This window comes from Salvia hispanica, chromosome 6 (genome assembly GCF_023119035.1).
Source record: "Salvia hispanica cultivar TCC Black 2014 chromosome 6, UniMelb_Shisp_WGS_1.0, whole genome shotgun sequence".
Taxonomy (NCBI): Eukaryota; Viridiplantae; Streptophyta; class Magnoliopsida; order Lamiales; family Lamiaceae; genus Salvia; species Salvia hispanica.
Genome location: NC_062970.1, coordinates 41,133,284 through 41,156,523, shown reverse-complemented (window position 1 = coordinate 41,156,523; position 23,240 = coordinate 41,133,284). Strand labels below are relative to the sequence as shown.

At 37.5% G+C, this 23,240-nt stretch overlaps 2 protein-coding genes and 1 non-coding gene across 3 annotated transcripts; 2 read left to right on the top strand and 1 right to left on the bottom strand.

The window, feature by feature from the left end:
• Window positions 1-2,474: 2,474 nt before the first annotated feature.
• On the top strand, window positions 2,475-4,331 carry LOC125195359. The gene is made up of 3 exons (XM_048093517.1): window positions 2,475-2,975; window positions 3,071-4,094; window positions 4,195-4,331. The coding sequence occupies exons 1-3, from the start codon at window positions 2,475-2,477 to the stop codon at window positions 4,329-4,331; spliced, it is 1,662 nt and encodes a 553-aa protein (XP_047949474.1).
• A 13,118-nt stretch (window positions 4,332-17,449) lies between these two features.
• LOC125195358 lies at window positions 17,450-19,906 on the top strand. Its single transcript, XM_048093516.1, has one exon. The coding sequence runs from the start codon at window positions 17,450-17,452 to the stop codon at window positions 19,904-19,906; it is 2,457 nt and encodes an 818-aa protein (XP_047949473.1).
• Window positions 17,945-18,051, bottom strand: LOC125197593. The gene has a single exon (XR_007172129.1). It is a non-coding gene; the product is annotated as a small nucleolar RNA R71 (small nucleolar RNA).
• Window positions 19,907-23,240: the final 3,334 nt, after the last annotated feature.

Genomic DNA, 23,240 nt, shown 5'->3' with positions numbered 1-23,240 from the left:
ACCCCTCCGCCGCCTCAACCCCCGCCGCCTCAAAGTCCGCCGCAACCCTTGCCGCCTCAAAACCCTCCGCATCCCATGCCGCCTCAAAACCCTCCGCAACCCATGCCGCCTCAAAACCCTCCTGTACGAGCGCCGGCTCAAAATCAGTCGCATTCGACCCGCGAAGGTAAAATTTTTATCTCCGTTTTTGATTTTTTATTGTTTAGGGTGGGGTTGTGAGAAATGTGTGATTTTTATTGATTAGAGTTAGGTCTGATTTTATAGTAATTTTTTGGGGGAAATTGAATAATGTTTCTTGTTTGGTTGTGGTCCCCAAATAAGACTACATATATTGCGAATGGGTTAGGGTAGATTAAAGTATGAGTTATTGGTATTGTTTTTGCTGTGTATTTTTTTGTTTGGCCATATTATGTTCTTTATGAGCATGTTGGGTATGCTCCATTTTTTATATTGGGTTTGTGTGCTCTACCTTGTATTTTATTGTGAATGTTTTGTACTGGGGAACAAGCAAGTTGGTGGGGACCAAAGTTGTTTCATATTGCTCACTGCAATTATTTAGGAATAACACAAAAGTAATTATTTTCTTACCTGGTGTCTTTATTTGTTCTCTTTAAGTGTGTTGGTGCATTTTGTTTTCTTATGGTAGTATAGTTCGTAAGTTTGAATTAGTGTGACTGGAGTTTTAAAAAATACTGGTGGAAGTTTCTATATAGTTAGTACAGATCTGTATGAATAATGGCTACATTGAGGATGACTACATTGAGGTGAAGAATAAGACAGAGTTTGGATTGTATTGTTATTGGCCGTTTGCAGGGGAAGGCATAAGATTTAAACTTCAAATTCTAACTTAATTACTGTGCTATATTTGCTAATTAACCTTAATTACTTAATGCTACATTTTCTGATTTGCTAATTAGTAATGAATGCACTAATCACAATTAGTAGAATCAAATTTTAAGGAACATGTAACGTTGAGCTTTTTCATATTAAGCTTTACTCAATCTAATTTATATTGAGCTCTTTCATATTGAGCTTTACTCAAACTTTCCTTTTTAATTTATATTCTGCCACCTCAATAAAATATTGAGCTTTACTCAATCTAATTTTCCATATTTACTCAAATTTAATGATTGCTAAATTTAATGAAGAAAAAAACAAGTTGAGTGACTAAAAGTTACAATACTTTGTGTATAATTGTTTATGTGTGTGGTGCAGTTTTGTGTATTGAGTGTGAAGGTGCAAATTTGTGCTGAGTGCTGATTATATCTTTTTGCAATGTAGATGGTTCTTTCACAACAAGGTTGATGCACTCTGGTATGATGTTAGATTCTGGTGGAAAATGTTATATGGGTAGGCAGGAGCATTACATTGACAACTGTGACCCAGATAGGTGGTCCAAACTTGAAGTTGACGATGTGCTCGAGAAGCTTGGACATGATGTCAGCCGTTTACATTATTATTACTTGAAATCCGGGATGAGCTTAGACGAAGGACTGGGGAGATTGTTTGACAACATCTCATCAATGGAGATGGCTGAATTAGGAGTCCAGAGAGGGATAGTGGACATTTATGCAGTCCAAGAAAATGATTTGTTAGTTAGTCAACTATCACAAGAGCTTGGTTTAAGTGATGTAGGAACTGGGGCCGTTGATGTAGAGGCTAGTAATTCGGGATATGTGGATGTAGGGGATGATGACTTTGATATATGGATTGGGGATGGTGTTGGAGGTGATAGAAGGGGTGGAGATGTAACTGGTGATACACTCATTATACCTAAATTGAGTGAGACCAGTGAGAAGGCTAAGAATAATGACAAGGCGAAAGCGATTAAGAAGGAGAAAAATAAGGTAGATGGGGATAGCTCTCGAGTGGCTGATGAAGATCCCGAGGATGATCCTTTCTTTGTTGATAGCGATTATGACCTCAGCGAGCATGAAGAAGATGCAATCATGGCTGTCCAAGTTGAAGGCTGGAAAAAGGTGGTGGATCAGATGTCGACACATCCGATGGAACACATTGGTGATACGAGTGACAGTGATCGACTCCCAAGTGACTCACCAAGTTCAGGTACTGAAGATGAGTTGGATTACGACAACGACAAACTCTCGACTCGGAGGTACAAGAAAGCCACTGATTTTAATGACCCGCGTTGGGAAGTTGGAATGCGGTTCAACTACAAGGATGACTTTACTGAACTCATCCGACATCAAGGAGTGGTGCAGGGCAAGAAGTTAAGGTTGAAGAAGAACGACAAGAACCGTTGTGTGGCGCATTGCAGAGGAGTTCTGAGCAGCAAGAATGGCCCCCCTTGTCCGTGGTATGTACGGATACGCTTTATTAAAATCAGCGGCTACTGGCAGATTTCTCGACTATGAAACAAACACAAATGCGGTGGGGTTTCATTCAACCATGGATGTGCCAATTCTAAATATCTGAGCAAGAAGTATAAGGAAGATATCCGACTCTTCCCTGACATGACTGTGTGGCAGTTCATCGAGAAGGTGCACTCCGACATGAAGATCACCATATCTTCTGGAAAGGCTACGAGATTCATGCATCAAGCCCGTAAGATGATTGAAGTGGACTTGGTGAGACAATACAAGCGATTGCAAGATTATAGGGCAGAAATTCTAAGGAGTAATCCTGGTAGCACTGTTGTCTTATCGACCCATCGTCTTACTGATGGGACTAACAAGTTTAAAGGGATATATATAGCTTACGAAGCATGTAAGATCTCGTTCAAACGCCATTGTCGCCGCTTAGTAGGGCTAGATGGGTGCCATCTCAAAGGCCAAGCCAAGGGAATACTTCTGACAGCCGTCGGGCTCGACCCGAATGATCAAATATTTCCAATCGCACATGCCGTTGTTCACATTGAAAACACGGAGATATGGACTTGGTTTCTGGGACTTCTAGTCATGGATCTGGAGATAACTGACTCCAGCAAATGGACATTTATATCAGATAAACAGAAGGTACAATAATTTCTGAAGATAATATTGTCATGGTTTCAACATTCCTTGATTAATTCATATTTCGATTGATTTTTGTTAATTTACTTTGCTGCTAGGGTCTGATTGCCGCTATGCGGGCCTGCGTTGAGCATGCCGAACACCGTATGTGTGTTTGGCATATGCACAACAATTTCAAGAAGCAGTTTCCTTCGTCAAAGTTGAAGGATAAAATATGGGAGGCAGCTCGGGCTACCAACACTTATGGATTTGATGAGGTTTTATTGGAAATCAAGAATCAAAGTCAAGGCGCATACAAATGGTTGATGGAGCACACAAGGAAGGAGAATTGGAGTCGAGCCTTCTTCGGGTTCGATGCAAAATGTGACATCCTTGTCAATAACATTTCCAAATGTTATAACAAGGTGTTACTATTTGCTCGTCAGAAGCCGTTGTATGCGATGCTAGAGTGCATCCGAATGTACCTGATGGATAGATTTACAACAAGGAGGAAGATGGGTGCCAAAATGGAGGATGTGTTTGGGCCGAAAATCCGTAAGAAGCTCGAAAAGGCAAAACAGAAAATGGGAGAATGTATGGTAAGGGAGGCTTCCGAGTGGATCTATCAAGTGAATACAGCTCGAGATGAGCAATTTTCGGTTAATCTGAGGGAGCGAACGTGCAGCTGCAGGAGATGGATGTTGACGGGGATACCTTGTCCACACGCAATTGCTGCTATAGAGACGACATCAGAGAACGTAGATAGCTTCGTCTCCAATATATACTGCAAGGCTACGTTCCAACAGGTCTACGCCCCCATCATCTACCCGGTGCTGGGTCCACAAGTGTGGAAGAGGACCGAGTATCCTGATATTGTGCCACCCGAGATTACCAAACTGTCTGGACGTCCCAAGGGTGCTAGACAAAAGACCGTTGAAGAGACAAGACAAATAACAAGAGCCAAGGCTCGGGCAGCTCGGAAAGTGCATGTTAGAGAACAAGGAGATGGATTTATGACGATGTCTAGGAAAGAATTAATGTCGGATTATAAGTGCCGACTTTATGGTGCAGTCGGCCACAACAAAAGAAGTTTTCGAGAGCGCCAGTCAGCGGCATCAACGAGCAACCCGAAACCTACACCAGGTATTACTTATTCTATTTTACTATCTATTGTATTTCACGAATTAGTGTATTATGGTGATTATGGTGATTATTAAACTTTGTTTGGTGCATTCATCAACAGGCAAGAAACAAAAGCGGTCCGAAGAGCAGCCAAAATGTGCATTGTGTCGCCAACCCGGCCACAACAGGGCACGTTGTATGAGTGCCATAGCTGACATGTATGCGAATCCGGCATCTTCGGCGACGGGTGACAACTAAGCTAGTTCATCGCATCCATGTTGAAGAAAAATCTGAACTTTTGTAACATAATCTGCATTTAGATGTCGTACCACATGACTTTTGCCGGTTACTTTATATTTGGGTAGTGCCCATCATGGCTGTGTTGATTGTGTATGTTGATTAAGTTATTTTGGACATGTTATGGCCAGGTTTTGGACATGATTTGGGCAACTGTGTATTACTTTTTGGACATGTATTATGCAGGTTTTGAACATGTATCAGATTAGTGTTGAATTCTCTGTTTGTGGTTGGAAATTTTGTACTGCTATTAGTTTGACATATAGTAGCAAGTGGTATTGTCATTTTTGGTGGTGTTGTATAAACAAAGTGGAGATGATATTATCTGTTATTAATTGAGTTACATATAACTCTTTTCCCTTTATATGCATATTGTGATGTACGATATTAGAATGTAAAGTGTGTAAAGTGAAAGGCAATAATCATAGTCAATCAATGAAATTAGTTTTCTTGAAGGGATCAAGCAATTAGCTGACATAACTTACTTTTCAAGTCTGCTGATTTTCTGAAAGGATAAAGAAAGCTGAATTTCAAGAGTCTGTTTTTGTCAAGAAATGCTATGTAATCCCATCCCACATAGAAGGAAAAGATACGGGGAATCTCATTTCAAATCCAAGAACAGATAGCATCATATGCACATCTTCCTTGCACAAGCAAGAGTTGCTCCCAGCAATGAATGCCACAACCTGATTCCTCACTTCGACCAGCTGCAGCGGGCATTTTCTTAATGCCGCGGTCAGCCATTGCCTTCCTCAAAGTCTCTGCTCGTCTCCACTGCCCGCTAGCTGAATACATGTTCGACAGCATGACATAGCTCATCTCATCGCCGGGCTTCACCAATTGCTTAGCCGGCACAGGGTTTTAGGAGTTATTGGTTTAAGTGTTTAAATGGAAAGAGAGAAGGTGGGTGTAAGTATTAAAGTAGATAGATAAAGAAAGATGGATATTTTAATAGGAGTGAGAAAAAGTAGTTGAGTATATTAATTGGAGAGAGAAAGTTACCAAAAAAGGAAATGTGTCATCTTAGTTGGGACAAACTAAAAAGAAAAACGTGTCATCTTAAGCGGGACGGAGGGAGTACTTGTTATTGCTTTTGGGTTTAGGATCCAAATGTCAATCCAATTGCAAGCAAACACATCCAATTGAAAACAAATAACTTCAACTCGAAAATACAAAAGAGCATTACAACAAAAATCAAAGTTGTTCATCACCAAATCAATTCAACTGGAAAATACAAACAAGTATTACAACAAAAAACCATAATCCATACATAAAAACACTGTGTAATTTCTTCATGGCCCAATTATTCTCTTCAATTGCTGTCAAAATCAAGTCTAAACGATCAGTTTCGGTCTCACCCAGCGACGGTGAAGAGGTCACGACATCGTCGTCGTCCTCGATTGAGTCGATTGGCTCGCACCACCTAAAAAATTCGCAATCTTTTCTCTCACAAACAAAGTAGAGCTTCGCTTTACTCGGTTTGTCATTGCTTCTCACGATTCGGAGTGAAGCAAGTTTCTTGCAATTGCAAAACTCGTACCGGAATCGGAGGTCGCGGCCACCGCTACTCTCACCGGACCGTTTATTGTGCAAAGAACGCTCCATAACTTGTTCACAGTAGTTGCAGCCGTCGTTGGAAGAGAGAAAATGAAGAAAAGAGAATGAGAATGAAGAGAAGAGAATGAGAATGAAGAGAACGAAGCAGAGTTCGTCGTTCTTTTTTATGTGTTTTACACAATTATATTTTTATTATTATGAAATAATTAAAGATATTAATTAAAATTGTTAATTTTGGTCAAAACATGATTAATAACGTTGACAGTCTATTTTTAACGGTGAGGACCGATTCGGGTCGGAATTTATTTGTGAGGGACCAAATAATCAAAAAGATAATGTTAAGGACCAAATTGGTAAAACGGCCATATGTTAGGGACCAAATGTGACCTTTACTCATATATTTACTGGGCAAAATGAAAAAGAGAGTTGTTAATCTTAAAAGAGGAAAACACGTGACTTGCAGTTCATTTTTAAGAGATACACGAGAGCACCCCGTGTCTTTAAACAATAAAGCTATGCAACCAAATTTTGTACAACTAAATTTTGGTTTATTTGAAAAAAAATATAATTTATTTATACATTTAATTAAAAAGTATAGACATACATATAGTATAGGGAACGTTCATAATATTATGGTATTTGTGTATAATTTTTTAAATTTTTTTTAATCATAAAATATAATTAATGCATATTTTAATTCAAATTTGAAAAATAATAGAGAAATAATTCAAATATAAAAATAAAAAATTGAAAATGAGGCTAAAAACTAATAAAGTGTTTTTAATTTGTTAACCAACTATATTTAGTATTTTAATATTTAATTAACACATCAAAATTACTAATATGATCTTGTTTTGGTTGTACAAAATTTGATTGTTTATCATTACTCGTCTTTAAAAGACATAGAAAACGTGTCATTAGAAAAACAATACTATCACTATGTTGCCCAATCAAGATGAGCCAAATCTATATAAATTCGTACCTAATTTTCATTTTATTGTTTGTGGCCTTGAATACTCACTTAACAATGTAATCAATTCATAGATGGACAATAAAACATAATTATTTAAAGGTTTTAAATGCTCCCACTGTTCTATATTAGTTTTGGAGCATATCTATTTAGAATATACCATTAAAGTTGAGTTAGCAAAATACAACATGATATTTATTTTCTTGCTTATTTTTATTTCTCTTATTTACTTTTTTTTGTTTTAATTTTATTTTTAATTTCATTTCATTTAACTTTTTAAATATGTATTACTTAATCTTCGTATCCAAAAGAAATATTTAAATATTAATGGAATAGGAGAGTACTATTTCTAAATTAACGTGCAAACTATATTTTGAACAATGAATTAGAATATTATTGCGAAAAAAATCAGTCTCTCTAGATGTATACTTGGTACGAAAGAGGTGGAAAGGGGGAGTGAGTGGATTGAGACCGAGCTAGGAGTATACGATTAGTTGCGCTGCCCCACCCATGCTCGAGATTAATGTATTTTTATATAGAGAAATATTTTGGAGACATAATGGCAATGCCATAATGGGGTTGAAATGGTAATTGTACATTATATTTTAGTTTCAATTAAATTTTTATTTTATGTATGTACTTTATTACCCTTGCATTAATGTATTAATTAAAGACACCTATTTATGGACATAGATTAACTTATGCATATTTTATTACGCATTTAATGATATACGTGTGTCATATAATCTTTTTAAAATATGATTAGATATTTTTTTATCTCTTCTCCTAATATTAACTCATATACATTTAATTAACATTCTAAAGCTATATATTCTTTATATTCTTAATTAATTCATTGATATATCATATATGGTACATTAAAATAATCTAAAATGATAAAAGTGGATTCATCCAATTATTTTTTTACTAAACAATAATTTATTGAATTTTAATTTTTGAAATTTTACACTCAAATATCAATAAAAAAAATAATCATATATTTCTTTACTTATCTATTTTATATTTAAAAGCTATATAATATATTTTCATTTATAAAAATATTAGAGTTATAAGCTCAATTAATATAAAAAGGAAAATATTAACACAAAAATAAAAAAGATAATGTAAAAGAAAGCTTCATCATAATGACTAGTATAAAATTTAAATCTGAATAAGAAAATTATTTAATTATTTAAATTTTACCATATATTAAATAAATAATTTCATTGCTATTGCATTGATAAAATATTTTAGAATATTTAACAAAAAGAACAAACTATGAAAGAATAGCACAAGAACAAAGAAAAAACTTAAAATTACACTATAAATTTAATAATAAATGCTATTTATTCGAGAAAAGTATACTCTTTCTATTTAAGTTATCAAATTATTTTACAATTATATATAATGATTTAGTTATGTAGTGTGTTAATTAACACTATGATAATTAATTCACTAAATTACTAAGTATTTTTTTTAAAATAATAGTATTAAATTGACATGACGAACGAAATATATTCCTTTGAAATTTTTGGAAATATGTTACTTTAATGCATGATTCATGTTTATCTCCAACTAATATATGCATTTAGATAAAGATATTTAATGTTAGGATAAATTAGTCACAATATAGATTATATTTATGGAAAAAAAAATATAAGGGCATTATGGCATGGAGACATTATGTTTCTAAATCACTACTTTTTTATATAATAGTACAATATAAAATTGTAAATAATGTTAATGAATATGAACAAATATACAGGAATTAATCATATAAATTCAAGTGCTGAAATATAAATAACAACATTGGAACTAATCAAATACTACAACTAAATAAGGAATTAGAAGTTAGAGACGATTATATAAGTTGAGTTAGATCGCTTCTTAACCGAATGAAATTCATCAACCACTTTTCTAGTTGAATATCAAGAATTCATCCAATGAATAGTAATGTACCGATTGCAGAGAAATCACATGAGTGATATACATTTATAAGGTAAATTCGTATTAAAAAAAAACTTTGAGAACTAATTCTATTGTGTATCCTGCACCAATCTGACAATGCCTATTCCAGAATAACATTTGACAATTTTTTACTAATTTTAGCTAAAAGTATTCAGGGAATTGACAAGAAGGAATAGAAATGCAAACATTTATGGAGAATTAGATACAGGTAAGAAAGGATAGAAGTGGTGAATGTGATTAGTTTACCCAACAAATTACTTTTAATCTAAAAGACAATATTTTGGTGAACATCATTGTTTTATCAGACAAATTACTTGAAAAAACGTCATTTATAATTGCAATAGTTTTTGAAAAATTACAACTCATATAAAGGCAAAGCTATGGTCAGATGGCACAAACTTCGGCCTATTTAATTTGAGGAAGACTTTTTGCTAACTGATTTGTGTTAAGTCGTTAACATTATTACTATTATACAAATGAATTAGGAAACTCAATAATATACAAGTACAGCTCCAGAAATAAATCCAGAGGTCAACTAATATTTGAATTAATTAGTAGGCCTAAAGAAATAAAAGAATGGAGCCCAAAGTATTTAACTCTCAATTTATAATAGGAGGCCCAAGAGAGTAGCCTAAGAGCACTCCCAATGGGGGTGGCGAAAATCCGGCGAAAAATCGCCGGATATCGCCGACTTATCGCCGGCCATTGGGAGGATTTCGGCGAAAATCCTACCGATTTTACGCCAAGCGGCGTTTTTTCGCCGGATTATCGCCGAGCGATCGCCGGCCACTGTGGGCGACGCTCGGCGATAAATCGGCGATATTTAATTTTTTTTCTCTAATTTAAATTAATTCACTCCCAAAATAAAAGGAATCGGTAAACTCCCTGTTTTCGTTCTTCCTCATGCTACTCCACAATTCAATAGTTGAAAAATTCCCAAATTGAGAAGTCCTTAACCCGTCGCCGACTCCGACCACCTCCCTCTCTCTGCGTCCACTCGCCGATCGTTCCCTCTCCTTCAACAAAATTAGTTTCCCGAAAACAGAAAAACCCCAATTTTGAAGAAACCCTCATCAATTTCATCGCCGTCGCATCAGTTATACCCTCAAGCATACTTGTAAAGTGGGGCGTTTTTTCACAATCAAACGAATATTTAATGTTTGGTGTATTGACGGCCAATTTGCTTATTCTGCATTTGGATAGCTCGTCTGGACTGAATTATCAGTTTCAATTGTATGGATTTATCCCTAGCTAGTTTTTCTTGAAACTGTTTATCAATTGCTTAAGTTGTGATCCATTGGTCAAATTTAATCTAGTCAAATTGTTAAATAACTTATCATTTGTAGGAGATAATGCATAGCTTGGCTGCAGATTGTTTCAATGTTTCTAGTATTACAGAATTAAAAGGTATGTCGTTACCTGCTTGTTAAAATGACCCTGAATAGAGCATAGAATAAAACCAGCTCTAAATTTATGACAATTTTTTTTTATATTCTATTAATTTAATGTAGTATTGAGTTAATCAGTTTATAAGTGAATACATGGTTTTCCGTGACTTTGCTAAGGTAGAATGACTTGAAAAGTTGAAATGGTGGCTGCCACCCAATGTCACATCTTATTCAGCTGACAAATCGTTGGAAATCTTTTCTAGTTGTGTAGTAGTGACTAAATCTTGATCTTTTTCTGTCTAGTGCTTAATACAAACCATGCCTCGCTAACACTGTTGTTACATGTAGAACCTCATAATACAGACATGAATTTGTATGAAGTAAATAGCTGTGTGGAGACCTTGTATCCTGCTTGCTGCCACTGGAAGTGTTGCTGCAATAAAATTTGTTAATCTTTGCCATTGCTTCTCCGAGTGGGCAGAAATGCATCGCTCCATTCATACACAGGGTAGCTCTTTCCAAGGATGTGGAGTAATACTTTATGCCGATGAGGATGAATGGTCGAGTTATTAAAATATACTCCATAACTCCATTCATAGAGAGGGTAGCTCTTTCCAAGGAGTATAAGGTACTAATGTGCTTTACATTGAGTTGCGTATATAATGGTCATCACACCTTTGTATGCTAATACACACTTGCCATGGTAAAAGTAAGCTGCGATGATGGCTGTTCGTATTTGGCTTTTAAGGAATCTTGGTCATGCTATATATCTGGTGCATTTTTCACTGATAAATCGCAGGCTGCTTCCATGTTCAATGATCATTTGGACAAATGATATACTACATTTTATTGCATAGACTTTGTTGATAAAAGTAAAGTGACTTTAGTTCTAGTTGACCTTAGGTTTGGGTTGTATTTGCAACTTTTTCAAAATTTCTAAGTTTTTCTAAATCTTTTTTTAAAGGTCGAACCGATTTTGCTTTTCAGCTCAAAGGTCTTCTTATAGTACTATAACAATTGTTTTGGAAGCTAACAAAGTGTGATTTGACTAAAATTTGTTAAACTTTTGTTTCTGTATGTCTTAAATAGATTGCTGGAGGTTTAGGTGATGAACGATCTGTTACCTGAAGTGCTGTTTGTCAAAACCGTGATCTTCCATTAGGAACTTTAGTGTTTGCCATTCGAAATTGTGTGTTGTTAGAGTGTTTTCTACTTGCAAAAGTGGACGAGTATCACGAGCTTTAGATTTTTATTCCCTAGCAAGTTCATATATGAGATGCATATTATGAGTTATTGTGATGCAGTTTGCGTAAAATTGCTCATTTGAAGATCATTGTCGAGATTGGCGAGCTTTGCAAAAGGCTTCCGTGACCTCGTTTTCGAGTTCCATGGCCTTGTTAGAGGATCCAAGAATGTGAAGATGGAGAAGAGGAAGAATGATACACTTGCTATCAACTTAGTATTCCATCTCACTTCACTCAAAACTCTCCCCGATATCTCAGAAACTCTAAGCTTAGTCTACTCTCTTAAGCCCTCGATTGTCGTTCCAGTCGAGCAAGAAGGCACATGCAGCAGCAACAAGTTTTTGCACAGACTCATGGAGTCTTTGCATCAAATTTGCAGCAATTTTTGATTCATTGGAAGACTGCCTTCCATTAGGGAGTGATGAGAGGCTGAGCATTGAGAGGGATCATCTAGGGAGGGAGATTAGGAGACATGGTGTTGGAGAATGGAGAGAAGGGGCTTTGTGGGAGTTGAGCAGAGCTGTGATGCAGGCAAAGTTGCTAGCTGCTGAAAATCAGAGGCCGTTGTTGCTCTATGAAGTTTGATGAAGAGAATGGTGGTTTAAGAGCTTTTGAGAGAGAATATAATGGCAAGATTGAATTCTGATCACAGCATATTTTTGGTGTTCCGGTGTATGAAATGCTATTTACTTTCATGTAAATTTATATCGATTGGTTCATTTTATCAGTACATATTTTGTTTACTTTTCATGATTAATAAGATAGATGACTGAACATTTTTGGTCTCCCCAATTTACTTATTGCTTGTGTTTCATATTTGAAAGAGAGTTTTTGAAGGAAGATCACAACTTACTTGTTTAAGACAACGGAACAACTGCTGCGTCCAATGATTTAAGTCCTGCAAGCATTTCATAAGATTGATAGTATTTGAAAGACTAGACGACGGCCAAACAAGCTCTAAATTTGAACAAGAGGTCACAAGGCAGGTGTGGCATGTGTATCAAATTCCGATATAAGTATTAAAAGCTAAATTACTTGAACGAGAAATTAAAATGATTAGGTAACATTCTTGCATCAAGACCTAATTAGCCTTCACTAAGATACAAGTTTGAGAACGATAATTACCTACTTTGGTAAGAACCACAAATACAGCTGATGCTCGAATGAGCATATTAGGAAGGCGAGTGCGAGTTACATGTCTGCATCGTGCAAGCAAACATAGTTTAGTTAGTAATATATTGAATAATGAATATTCAACCTATGAAATGTAATGTTACGGCCAATCATTATAAATGTGCATAAACGTTAATTGTCATGTGACAGCACGGAGAGAGAGGGTGGCGGTGATCTTTATTTTGAAGATGTGGTAAATTGTCATGGTGTATTTGATTGTGAATGAAGTTTCTGAAACTAAATTCGTATGTATTTTTATTGGTATGAAGTGTTTGAGTAATCAGTTGGACACGATTATTTCTCGTCACATTAAACATGCTTCACATTGGATTCACTTGCCATAATTTTACTAACTTATACTATCAACCTCCTAAACACTCTCTCCAACAAAAATCCCAAAATCAATACCATGTACGTAAGCACTAAGCACTCATCATAATGCTAATTAAATCTAAACTCAGTAGCCAGTATCCAATCAAAATCGGACTTCAAAACAAAATCATTTTCCACACGAAAGTCTGTTGCATACACAATTTGATTTTGCAACAGAGACGTAGGAGAGGATCGAAGCAGAGAATAATTGCCATGTACATTCGGGCTGACGTGGAGGGAGAGTATAAGACGGGACCACATGCTCATTCAATGTGCCGCGGGGCTGGGATCTGAGATCCATAGCTTGTTATCAATCATTCATTTCCGTTTAATTAGCAATTACTATTAATCTTACACATTTACTTTTGAATTTAGCTTGCTGTTTTGTTAAATTGTGGAATGCTAGCTCTCTGTTGTGGTGTTGATATTGTTGATTTGGTGTTGTGGAGTGTGGGTTGTGGACAGTAGCGGATCTAATTCAACACAAAGGGGTACAATTACAACCAATCTATATTGTTCATTATCTATGTAATGATGGATTTATTTAAAACTTGGTAGTTTACTTGATTTTTATTCATTAAGCAGAAAATCATTTTGATAAATACTGAAAGCAGCATATATTGGAAATGCATCTACAATTTACTGGCTTCACGAAGTACAGACTCGAATTTTTGTTTCAAATTTCCACGTTTCTTTCTTTCCATGGTCCCTAGTTATAAATCATTAATTTATCTCCTTTCCTCTTTCTTGGAAAATTTGTATTAATTGTGACATTCCAAACACTTAAACTTAGTTCACACTTTGTTTAAAACGGATGTTACAAAAATATATTTAGGAAACGAGGATGTCGTCCAGCTATACGAGAGTTAACACTTTCGTAATTTTTTAAATTATTTATTTTTTGTTTGAAGTCAAAATAATACATGGTATTTACAAAAATATGTCCATTCGGCGTAGGTGTGCGGTAATTATGCTACTCGCAACATTTTCACCTTTTTCAGTGGTATGGAGTAACATACAAAAGAAAGTTACATAACTATACAGGAGTAATTAATTTGTTTTTCGACTAGTTTTAATTTGGTGAAAGTAGAAAACTTATAAATGAACATCTAATATAAAAGAGATCAAAGTGGGGATGGACGTTGAACCGACCTAACAAACGGTAAATTGACGAGAAAAAAATTATATACTATATAGATTTTTTTTCAATATCTATACAATTTACCCCTTTACGCCACAGACTAGATTTACCTGTCTTCATCATTCCAATATTATAAATGGCATTTAGATGGGCAGGCAGACATGCGATTCTATCCCGTAAAATTGGCTTTACGAAAAAAAGATACTCCTATAAAACATACTCCCTCCGTCCCAAGGAAGATGACCCCTTTCTTGGACGGCACGAGATTTTATGCAACTTTATTTTGTGTGTTAAATGGAGAGAGTAAAGTAAGAGAGAGAGGATAAAGTAGAGATAAAGGAGTTTCCATTTTAAGTAATGGGTCATTTTGATTGGGACAAATCAAAAAGGAAAGTGGTCATCTTTAATGGAACGGAGGGAGTAGTACTTATTCAACAAAAACTAAATCATTTGAAAAAAATCTCAATAATTATTTTTGCATTAGATAATTATATGCAGCACTACATATTTGTTTCCATGTAGACTGAAAGTGTTGGACAAAATAAGTTATCCGTTGTCATTTAGTTTATAGGTGGAACTACAACTTGACACTTAATTCTAGTCGTAATTTTTTCCTTTTATACAAAATGTCAAAATAATGAGTGCAGATAGGATATATTGACTTAATTTTGTATAAATTTATGTGCAACTAATCCAATCAAATGGTACAAATTTGAACTATGCTATGTGGATAAGTAATTCACCAAAATAAACATTTAAGATTGTACGACGTCCAATATTATTCAATCATATTTATGTATAGCACTAACAAAGTGGGGGATGCATAATGATGCTCATCATTTTCAGATTAGTAAAGAAGTCTAATTTATTTTATACTCCTCCGTAAGAGATTAGTGATGAGTAATACCTCGCCCCCTAAAGTTGTGTTGTTAACAGTATTATTATTCCCCATTAAATAATCTCTCATAACCGACACCCACTGAAAAACTATGGATTCCTAATTATCACAAAACAAAAAGATCTAGTTTTTATATTCAACTATATTTATTTAATTTATCTCTATGCATTTCTAAGTATACTTTTCCAGATTGACTGATTTCATGAAACTATGCGAGTAAATTCCAATGGAAAGAAGGAAATTTCTGATTAATAGTAGTTTTCTGATTAATAGTAGTAGTACTACTATTATATTGTAATTGTACTACCTAGCTTAACTTCCTTTGACATTATCTAATCATTTCAGGTGGTGGTTGTTCAATGATCATTTTAATCATGCTTGATTTTTTTAACTCTCTAGTCAAATTTTCGAACTGTTATTAACATGGTCAAAATAAGAGTAGAGTTAAGGCCAAAATTGGTCCTAAACATATGACCATTTTATCTTTTTAGTCCTAAACTTTATCTTTTGGATTTTTTGGTCCTACACATATGGAAATTTGATCATTTTGGTCCTCCGTCAATAGTTTCGTTAATTTTTTAACAGTCAACACGTTTTGCCCAATTTTGACCAGATTAGAATCATTTTAAGTCACTAATGTCTAATAATTTCCTAATTAAAGTGGCCCAAATCACATATTCTCATTCTCTTCATCATTTCACATTTTCCCCAAATTAGGACTCCTAATTGAATCTGGAGAGGAGTTGACAAACTCATATTTTAGTCTTGTTTTATGGGTGATTAAAGAGTGCTTTTGATGGTTTAAGATGTTAAATACAAGTTTTTTCACCGCATATACACTAATTAGGTGAGTTGATGGGTTTGTCGTAGTTTTGTGATGAAAACAGGTTGAAACGAGCCGAAGCTGAAATTCGAGGAGTTCTCCAGAAGGAAAACCCGACCGGGTGTTTTCCATTTCTCGGAAAACCCGGTCGGGTGTTTTGAAGTAGCCACTCCAGGAGGAAAACCCGACCGGGTGTTTTCCATTTCTCGGAAAACCCGGTCGGGTGTTTTGCAAAATAGCGGGCTTCGGGAAGAAAACCCGGTCGGGTGTTTTATCACCTACAAATCACCCGACCGGGTGTTTGCTAATTGTCCTGATTTTCACTCCGAGTATAAAAGGGGTTCTAACTCAATTTAGAACCCTAACCTTCCCCACGACAAATTGAGAGAAAAAATCGAGAGATACAAGTCATTGAAGGCAAGGAGGCTTCCATCTTCAAGAGATTGAAGAAGAAAGATCCTCCCCAACATCAAGTCTACATTAGGGAGTTCTATTACCTTTTCTTACTATGTTTTCCTTTGAAGTTTTTGTATTTTCTTTTGTCTTAGCTTCCATTATGAGTAGCTAAGTTCTTATTAGGGATATTGGTGAAGTTTGTATGGAATTCATGGGCTAAATCTTGATTTATGCTTATCTATGTCTTATGTGGTGGTTTTGTTGGTTGTTGTGCTTTTTCATTATCCAATTGATTAGCTACCAGTTTGATATGTCTTATTCTAATTATTGTCGTTGAAAGATGCTTAATTAGATAGTTAAATGACCAACAACTCCGTGCGTTGTATGTGCTCGAGAGAGGCATAGCTAGAGAGAGGGCTTGGGTCCGTAGGTTGTAGGAGTCGGTTTCGAAGTGTAGGGAGGAGACTCCGACATTAGAGGCCGATCAACGCGTTAGGTGCACCCGAGAGGGGGTCTAACCAATTAACCCGACCTTCCTAGCCACACATAAGACCATTTAGATGAGCATGATCCCTAGGTGAACACCCGTGATCCATACCAACGGATCCATATCCCTACCTTCCCAATTTGAGTGAAAACTATCCTTTTTCTTGTCTTAATTTCCTTTTGCTCTTACTTGCTTACTTGTTCTTTGATCTTAGTTAAGAAAAAAAACCCAAAAACCCCTTCTATTAGTCTAGATAGTGTTCAAAGTTGCATCGTAGTACTCAAGCCGGCATTTAGTCTTCGAGGATCGATAATTTCAACTTGCCACGTGCTACATACCCCATACACTTGTGGGTGACATATTTATTGCAAATTTAGCATGAGTCAAGTTTTTGGCGCCGTTGCCGGGGACTAATTTGCTTTTGTGTTTGATATTGTGATAAAATAGAGAATACTAGTTTAGACATTTACTTGCTTTATTTAGTTTAGTTTTCTAGTTTAGCTCTAATTTTCCTTTGTTTCCTCTCTTGTGTTGTGTAGGTTTTTATGCTCACGCGCTCAAGGCATTTACCCCTTGAGCCGATTAATTTAGAGATAGAAGCCGCCAATAGAAGAAGAGGAGGACGAAGGAGGAGAGCACGAGCTCAACATCTAGTTGAGCCAATGGAAAATCCAAATGGGAACAACGAGGAAGTACCACCTCCACCTCCACCTCCCCTTAATCAAGACCAAATCATCCTCCAACTACAACAACAAATGGAGGAGATGAGAAGGGAAAGAGAGGAGGAAAGGAGAAGAGATGCACCGGTTAGAAATGCATTTGGGAACGTTAATATCCCAATGCCACCCATTGATCCAAGAGTGAATGCCAACAATTTTGAGTTGAAGACGGCATTGATCCAATTTGTGGAGCAACGTGTTTTCTCGGGAAGGCCCACGGAGGATCCTAATATGCACTTAGCCAAATTCTTGGAGATTGCCAACACTACCAAGCTTAATGGGGTTCCCGAAGATACAATCAAGCTTAGGCTATTCCCTTTCTCATTGACGGGATATGCTAGAGATTGGTTTGATAACCTTGAGCCGGGCTCGGTTATAAGTTGGGACGACTTAGCCAAAAAGTTCTTGGAGAGGTTCTTCCCTCTTAGCTCTACTCTCAACCTACAAGCGGAGATCTCCCACTTTAAAATGAAGAGCCAAGAGTCTATGTTCGAAGCATGGGAGAGATTCAATGCTTTGTTGAAGAAGTGTCCTAACCATGGGTTGTCTCCGGGCCATCAAGTGAGCCTTTTCTATAATGGATGCTCGGAATTTATCAAAAGTCAACTAGACTTTGGTTCGGGGGGATCATTCTTGGACAAAGGGGTTGATGAGTGCAAGAAGATGCTTCAAAGGCTTGCATACACTAGCAAGAGTTGGAGTTCGGGTCGAGATGGCTCTATGCCGGTAGCTTCGGTTGTTGATTCGGATGCATTCAATCTCCTCAACCAACAAATGATGATTCTCAATCAAAAGGTGGATAGCATAAGTTTGGGGATGGCACCCAATGTAGAGCCTCAACCTACCGTAGAGGATGTTAATTATGTGCATCAAGGAGGAAATCAAAGGAACTTCTACAATTATCGCCCCAACAATGGGGGTGGTAATTATCGTCCATCCTTCAATACACATCCAAATCTTTCGTATGGGAATCCGAATAATGCTATTCAACCAAGTGGGGTTAACAATGCACCTAGCACTTCAAAGTCTTCAACTGATGTTACCAATGAGCTTCTAAAAGCTTTGATGGAGAAGACCGATGGGATTATGGAACACTCTACCAAGAGAATTGATAAAGTTGAGACGGCGGTGGTAGAAGTTGCTACAAGAATGGGGGCCTTGGAGCACCAAATGAGTCAAATTGCTCAAACCGTGGGTCAACTTCATCAACCGGGGCAATTCCCAAGCACTACAATTCCAAATCCGAAAGATTGCAAGGCAATCTACTTGAGGAGTGGGACAAGTTATGAGAGTCCTCCTATGCCCGAAGTGGAAGCTAAGGAAGTACCCGAAGAAGAGAAAGAAGAAGAGGAAATAGAGGTGGAGTCACCTAATATGCCATCCGAGGGTCAACCCGAGACAATTATTCCTCCCAAGCCCATGGAAGTCAAAATTCCTTTTCCTCAAGTGGTGCACAAGAAGAAATTAGATGAGAAGTTTGCAAAGTTCCTTGAGATCTTCAAGAGGGTGCACCTCAATATACCTCTCATTGAGGCACTCCAACAAATGCCCGGCTATCTCAAATTCTTGAAGGAGATTATGTCAAAGAAGAAGAAGTTGGTTGATTATGAAACCGTGAGCTTGACCGAGAATTGTAGTGCAATCATCCAACAAAAGATGCCGGCAAAGATGAAAGATCCAGGAAGCTTCAACATCTCTTGTGTGATCGGGAATGATAGGCAAACCAAGGCCTTGTGTGATTTGGGGGCAAGCATAAATCTTATGCCCTTAAGCTTCTTCCGGAAGTTAAAGTTTGGTGTTTTGAAGCCGACTACCATCACCCTTCAAATGGCGGATAAGTCCGTCAAGTTCCCCAATGGAATTCTTGAAAATGTCTTAGTAAGGGTGAATGATTTTATCTTCCCCGTGGACTTTGTAGTCTTGGACATGAAGGAGGATCCTAATGTTCCTCTCATTCTTGGAAGACCATTCCTTGCAACCGGGAAAGCTTTAATTGATGTCACCAAGGGAGAACTCACCCTTAGGCATGGAAACAAGACGGCTATCCTCTCTATGTTAGACAAGATGAAACGCCATGAAATGGAAGAATCCAAGAGAGTAGAAGAGGTGCCTTTGGAAATTGAAGAGTGCAAGGTGATACAAGTGTCTAAGGATGTTGAAGTTGAGAAGCCATTGGAGGAGATCTTGGTCCCTAATTGGTTTTTTGAGCTTGAGAATGAAACAAGTTTGGGGGAGCAAAAGAAGGAGGTGCCAAAATGGGCAAATGGTGAATCTCATGGAGTTGACCTTGGAGAAAATGACAAGCCTATTTGGTGGAAAAAGCGGCTAAACAAGCTCTATTTGGCCGCAAAAGCTAGGACGGGCCCCGATGAGGTGATCCAAGTGAGCTTGGACCATTAAGTGAGAGCTTGAAGACCGTCGGGCAAACGACGTTAAACAATTGCGCTATGGGGGAGGCAACCCCTAGTAGGTACAATTTTATTTTGTGTCAATGTGTTTTTCTCTCATTTTTCTTGGGTTTGTTTTTGTTTTAAAGTGTTGGAACAGGAAAATGGAAACGAAAGAGTGAAAATTGGAAGGAACGAAAAAACAGGGTTCAAGTCCAGAGAGAAAACCCGACCGGGTGTTTTCCATTTTCTGGAAAACCCGGTCGGGTGTTTAGGATAAGCAAGCGGGAGTCCAGAGAGAAAACCCGACCGGGTGTTTTCCATTTCTCGGAAAACCCGGTCGGGTGTTTTAAGAAGGGTCGTGTTCCAGGAAGAAAACCCGACCGGGTGTTTCTAATTTCCGAATCACCCGGTCGGGTGTTTTGCTCGCGTATATATAGCTGGAGAAAGAGAAAACCCGGCAGAATCACCCGACGCGAACCCTAGCTCCCCAAATTTCGAATTTCGGTGAATTCCTCTCAATGTCTCCCTTCTAATCTCACTTCTACACTCTAATATCTCTTCTACTTCATCTTTTACACATTTTAAACCATTTAAGTGGTGGAATTTTGTGAGAACAAGGCAAGAAGCTAATTTTCGAGTTCTACTTGAATTAAGCCCTAAAGGTATGAATTTCTCCCTCTATTCTTCTCTACCCATGTATCATTGTTGAATATTGAGTGATTTATGGAAGATTATGATGATTTTGGTGCATAATTGTGGGTTTTAGAGGATTAAGAGTGGATTTGTTGTAGAATTGCTAGAATGGGTGAGAATTTAGAACTTGTTTGCATAATGTGAAGTTGAATGTGTTGATGTGTTGCTTTATTGGACATTGTTGATCATTTGTTTCATGTTGATGAAGAGTTGTGATGGTAGAAGGATAAGACAATGAATGGATGGTGTAGTTGTGAGTGATATTGGTTTGAATTGTTAACAATTGTGATTGATTGGTTTTAGGGGAGAATTTGGCTACAAGCATGAGGATTGATGATGATTTTTGTGATATGATGAAGTAAAATTTTTGAGCTTTGCATGTTAGAACAAGAATAGAATGAATTTGTGCATCTCTTGAGCTTAAAGTGTAATTTATGCTTAGTTTCTTTTGTTATATACTTTGATTGTTGATATATAAGCAATTATTTGGAGGTGATGCCTACTCTTGTGTTTTTAAATGTTTAGTTTGATGATAGAGAGTAGAGAAAAGTACTCCATGGTGTTAACTTGTGTATGTTAGCCTTTGAGCTAAGTTTGGGGGAGTACTTTTACTTTGATGGGTTGATAGATTCTTCTAGGTTTTGATTACATTGCAATTTAATACTTGGCATTTGTAGGTACAATGGTCCTTTCAGCGTCAGCATGTTCGGTCGCCCTAAGAACTGCAGAAGAGCGGACTAAATGGAAGGTTTTGGCCCGACAGGATTACAGGGTTGCGAGACAACCTTGCCGGGCACTTTTGCACAATTTGGGCCTCCTTCAATGCTTTGATGAACTATGTAACGTGGGGGAACTCAACGGAATCTTCACAAGGGAGATTGTTTCCTACCATCGTCTCACTCTCGAGTTTTTAACCACATTGGTGGTACAGATGCGAGGAAGGAATATTGTGGCCATAAGGTTCCGACTAAGGAACAATGAATACGAGCTATCAATGCAAGAGCTTAAGGAGATTTATGGGATCACTACGGATGAGTATGACATGCCGATGGAGTTCAAGAACAGTAGATTCTGGAACGACATCACTCTTGAGACAGAGGGGTTCAAGGCTGCCCGGGCCAAGAGCTCCATGATCCGTAATCCAGTTCTCCGGATGATTCAGAAGGCCTGCAATAATCACCCTTTTGCACGTACCGAAACAGGGAGTGTACAAAAAGATGAGCTGTTTTTGTTATGGTGCCTTGTACACAAAAGGCCAATGAATATGGCCCACTATATTGTGAAGAACTTAGAGCGAGCATCGAGGAGGAGTACAGGGACTATATGTTGCGGTGCTGTGGTAGGCGCAATTGCGCGCCACTTGGAGGTGGACATGAGGGGATTTGAGCATGATATAGGATCTACGGTTATGGATATTGAAATACTCCGGAGATCACATGATCTTGGAGTAGATGGAGGCCAGGCCTTTTTCTTGCAGAGGTTGAAGGATCACTTTCCTCTCCCGGACCCCATCAACACGTACATCAATGGCGCCGTAGAGAAGAGGAACTGGAAGATGAATTCCCCAATCCACCAAGCTATCGCATCCCGATATCCAAATAAAAGATTTGAAGAGGTTGATCCGGATGAGTATGAAGAGCTTGATCACGCGGAATTTCCTGAGGCTCCCGAGGTCCCTGAGCATTTGATGATAGGGCATGCGAACGAAGATGAAGAGGAGGTTCATGAGGAACCCGATGCAGAGATGCCGCCATATGGTGATGATGGAGCCGGGACAAGCGCTCAGAGGACAAGAAGCCGCCAAGAGAGAGAAGAAGAGGACTACAGCTCGATCAACGAGAGGATGGCACGTATGGAGCTTCGGCAGGAAGAACAGTGGGCCCGGAACGATGCACGGCTGACTGAGTATGAGGCGAGGTGGAACCAGTTCGAAGCTCAGAATGATGCGCGATGGAACCGGTATGAGGAGAACTGGAGTCAATTTACCGAGTTCAACACTGCACAATGGGCCAACCTCAATGCTCGGTTCGATGAATTTCGCGGCCCTTGGCAGTATCCACCTCCGCCTCCACAGTGAAGGTCCACGGGAGATCCACTCTCTTTCAAACTTATCCTAGCTTTGCTTGGAATAAGTTTGGGGGGGTGTCTAGTGGATTCCCTCTTCTATCTCTATCTCTCTATATTTGATGATACCCCGTCTGTACCCCTATTCTTTTGATGCTATTTGATGATGATATGTGGGCATGTAATCTTAACTCATGATATTCTTGATTGTGGATTTTGGGGAGTGTTTCCTTGTTTCTTTGTTCCAATTATTTTTGTGTTTTTGTTTCTTTTTAGGAATGTTTTTCTTGTTTTCTTAGTGTGTTTAATAATTTCCCTTGGGTAGAATGATAGTAGGGTGAGAGAAAGTGATGTTTGAACGAGTGTGAGGATTTGTTGGAGGAGTTGCCAATGATGATTTTGTGCAAAAATTTTTGAAAATCTTGTTGATATGGCTAAGTAACATGTAATTTTCATTTCAAATTGCCTAAAGTGAATTGCATGGTGCCTTGTCTTTTGCCAAAATGACCTTGTGAGAATTAAGCCTATACTATCACTAAATGTGTGTTTTATCTCAAACATGTCATTTGTTTCTAGAACTTGCTCGC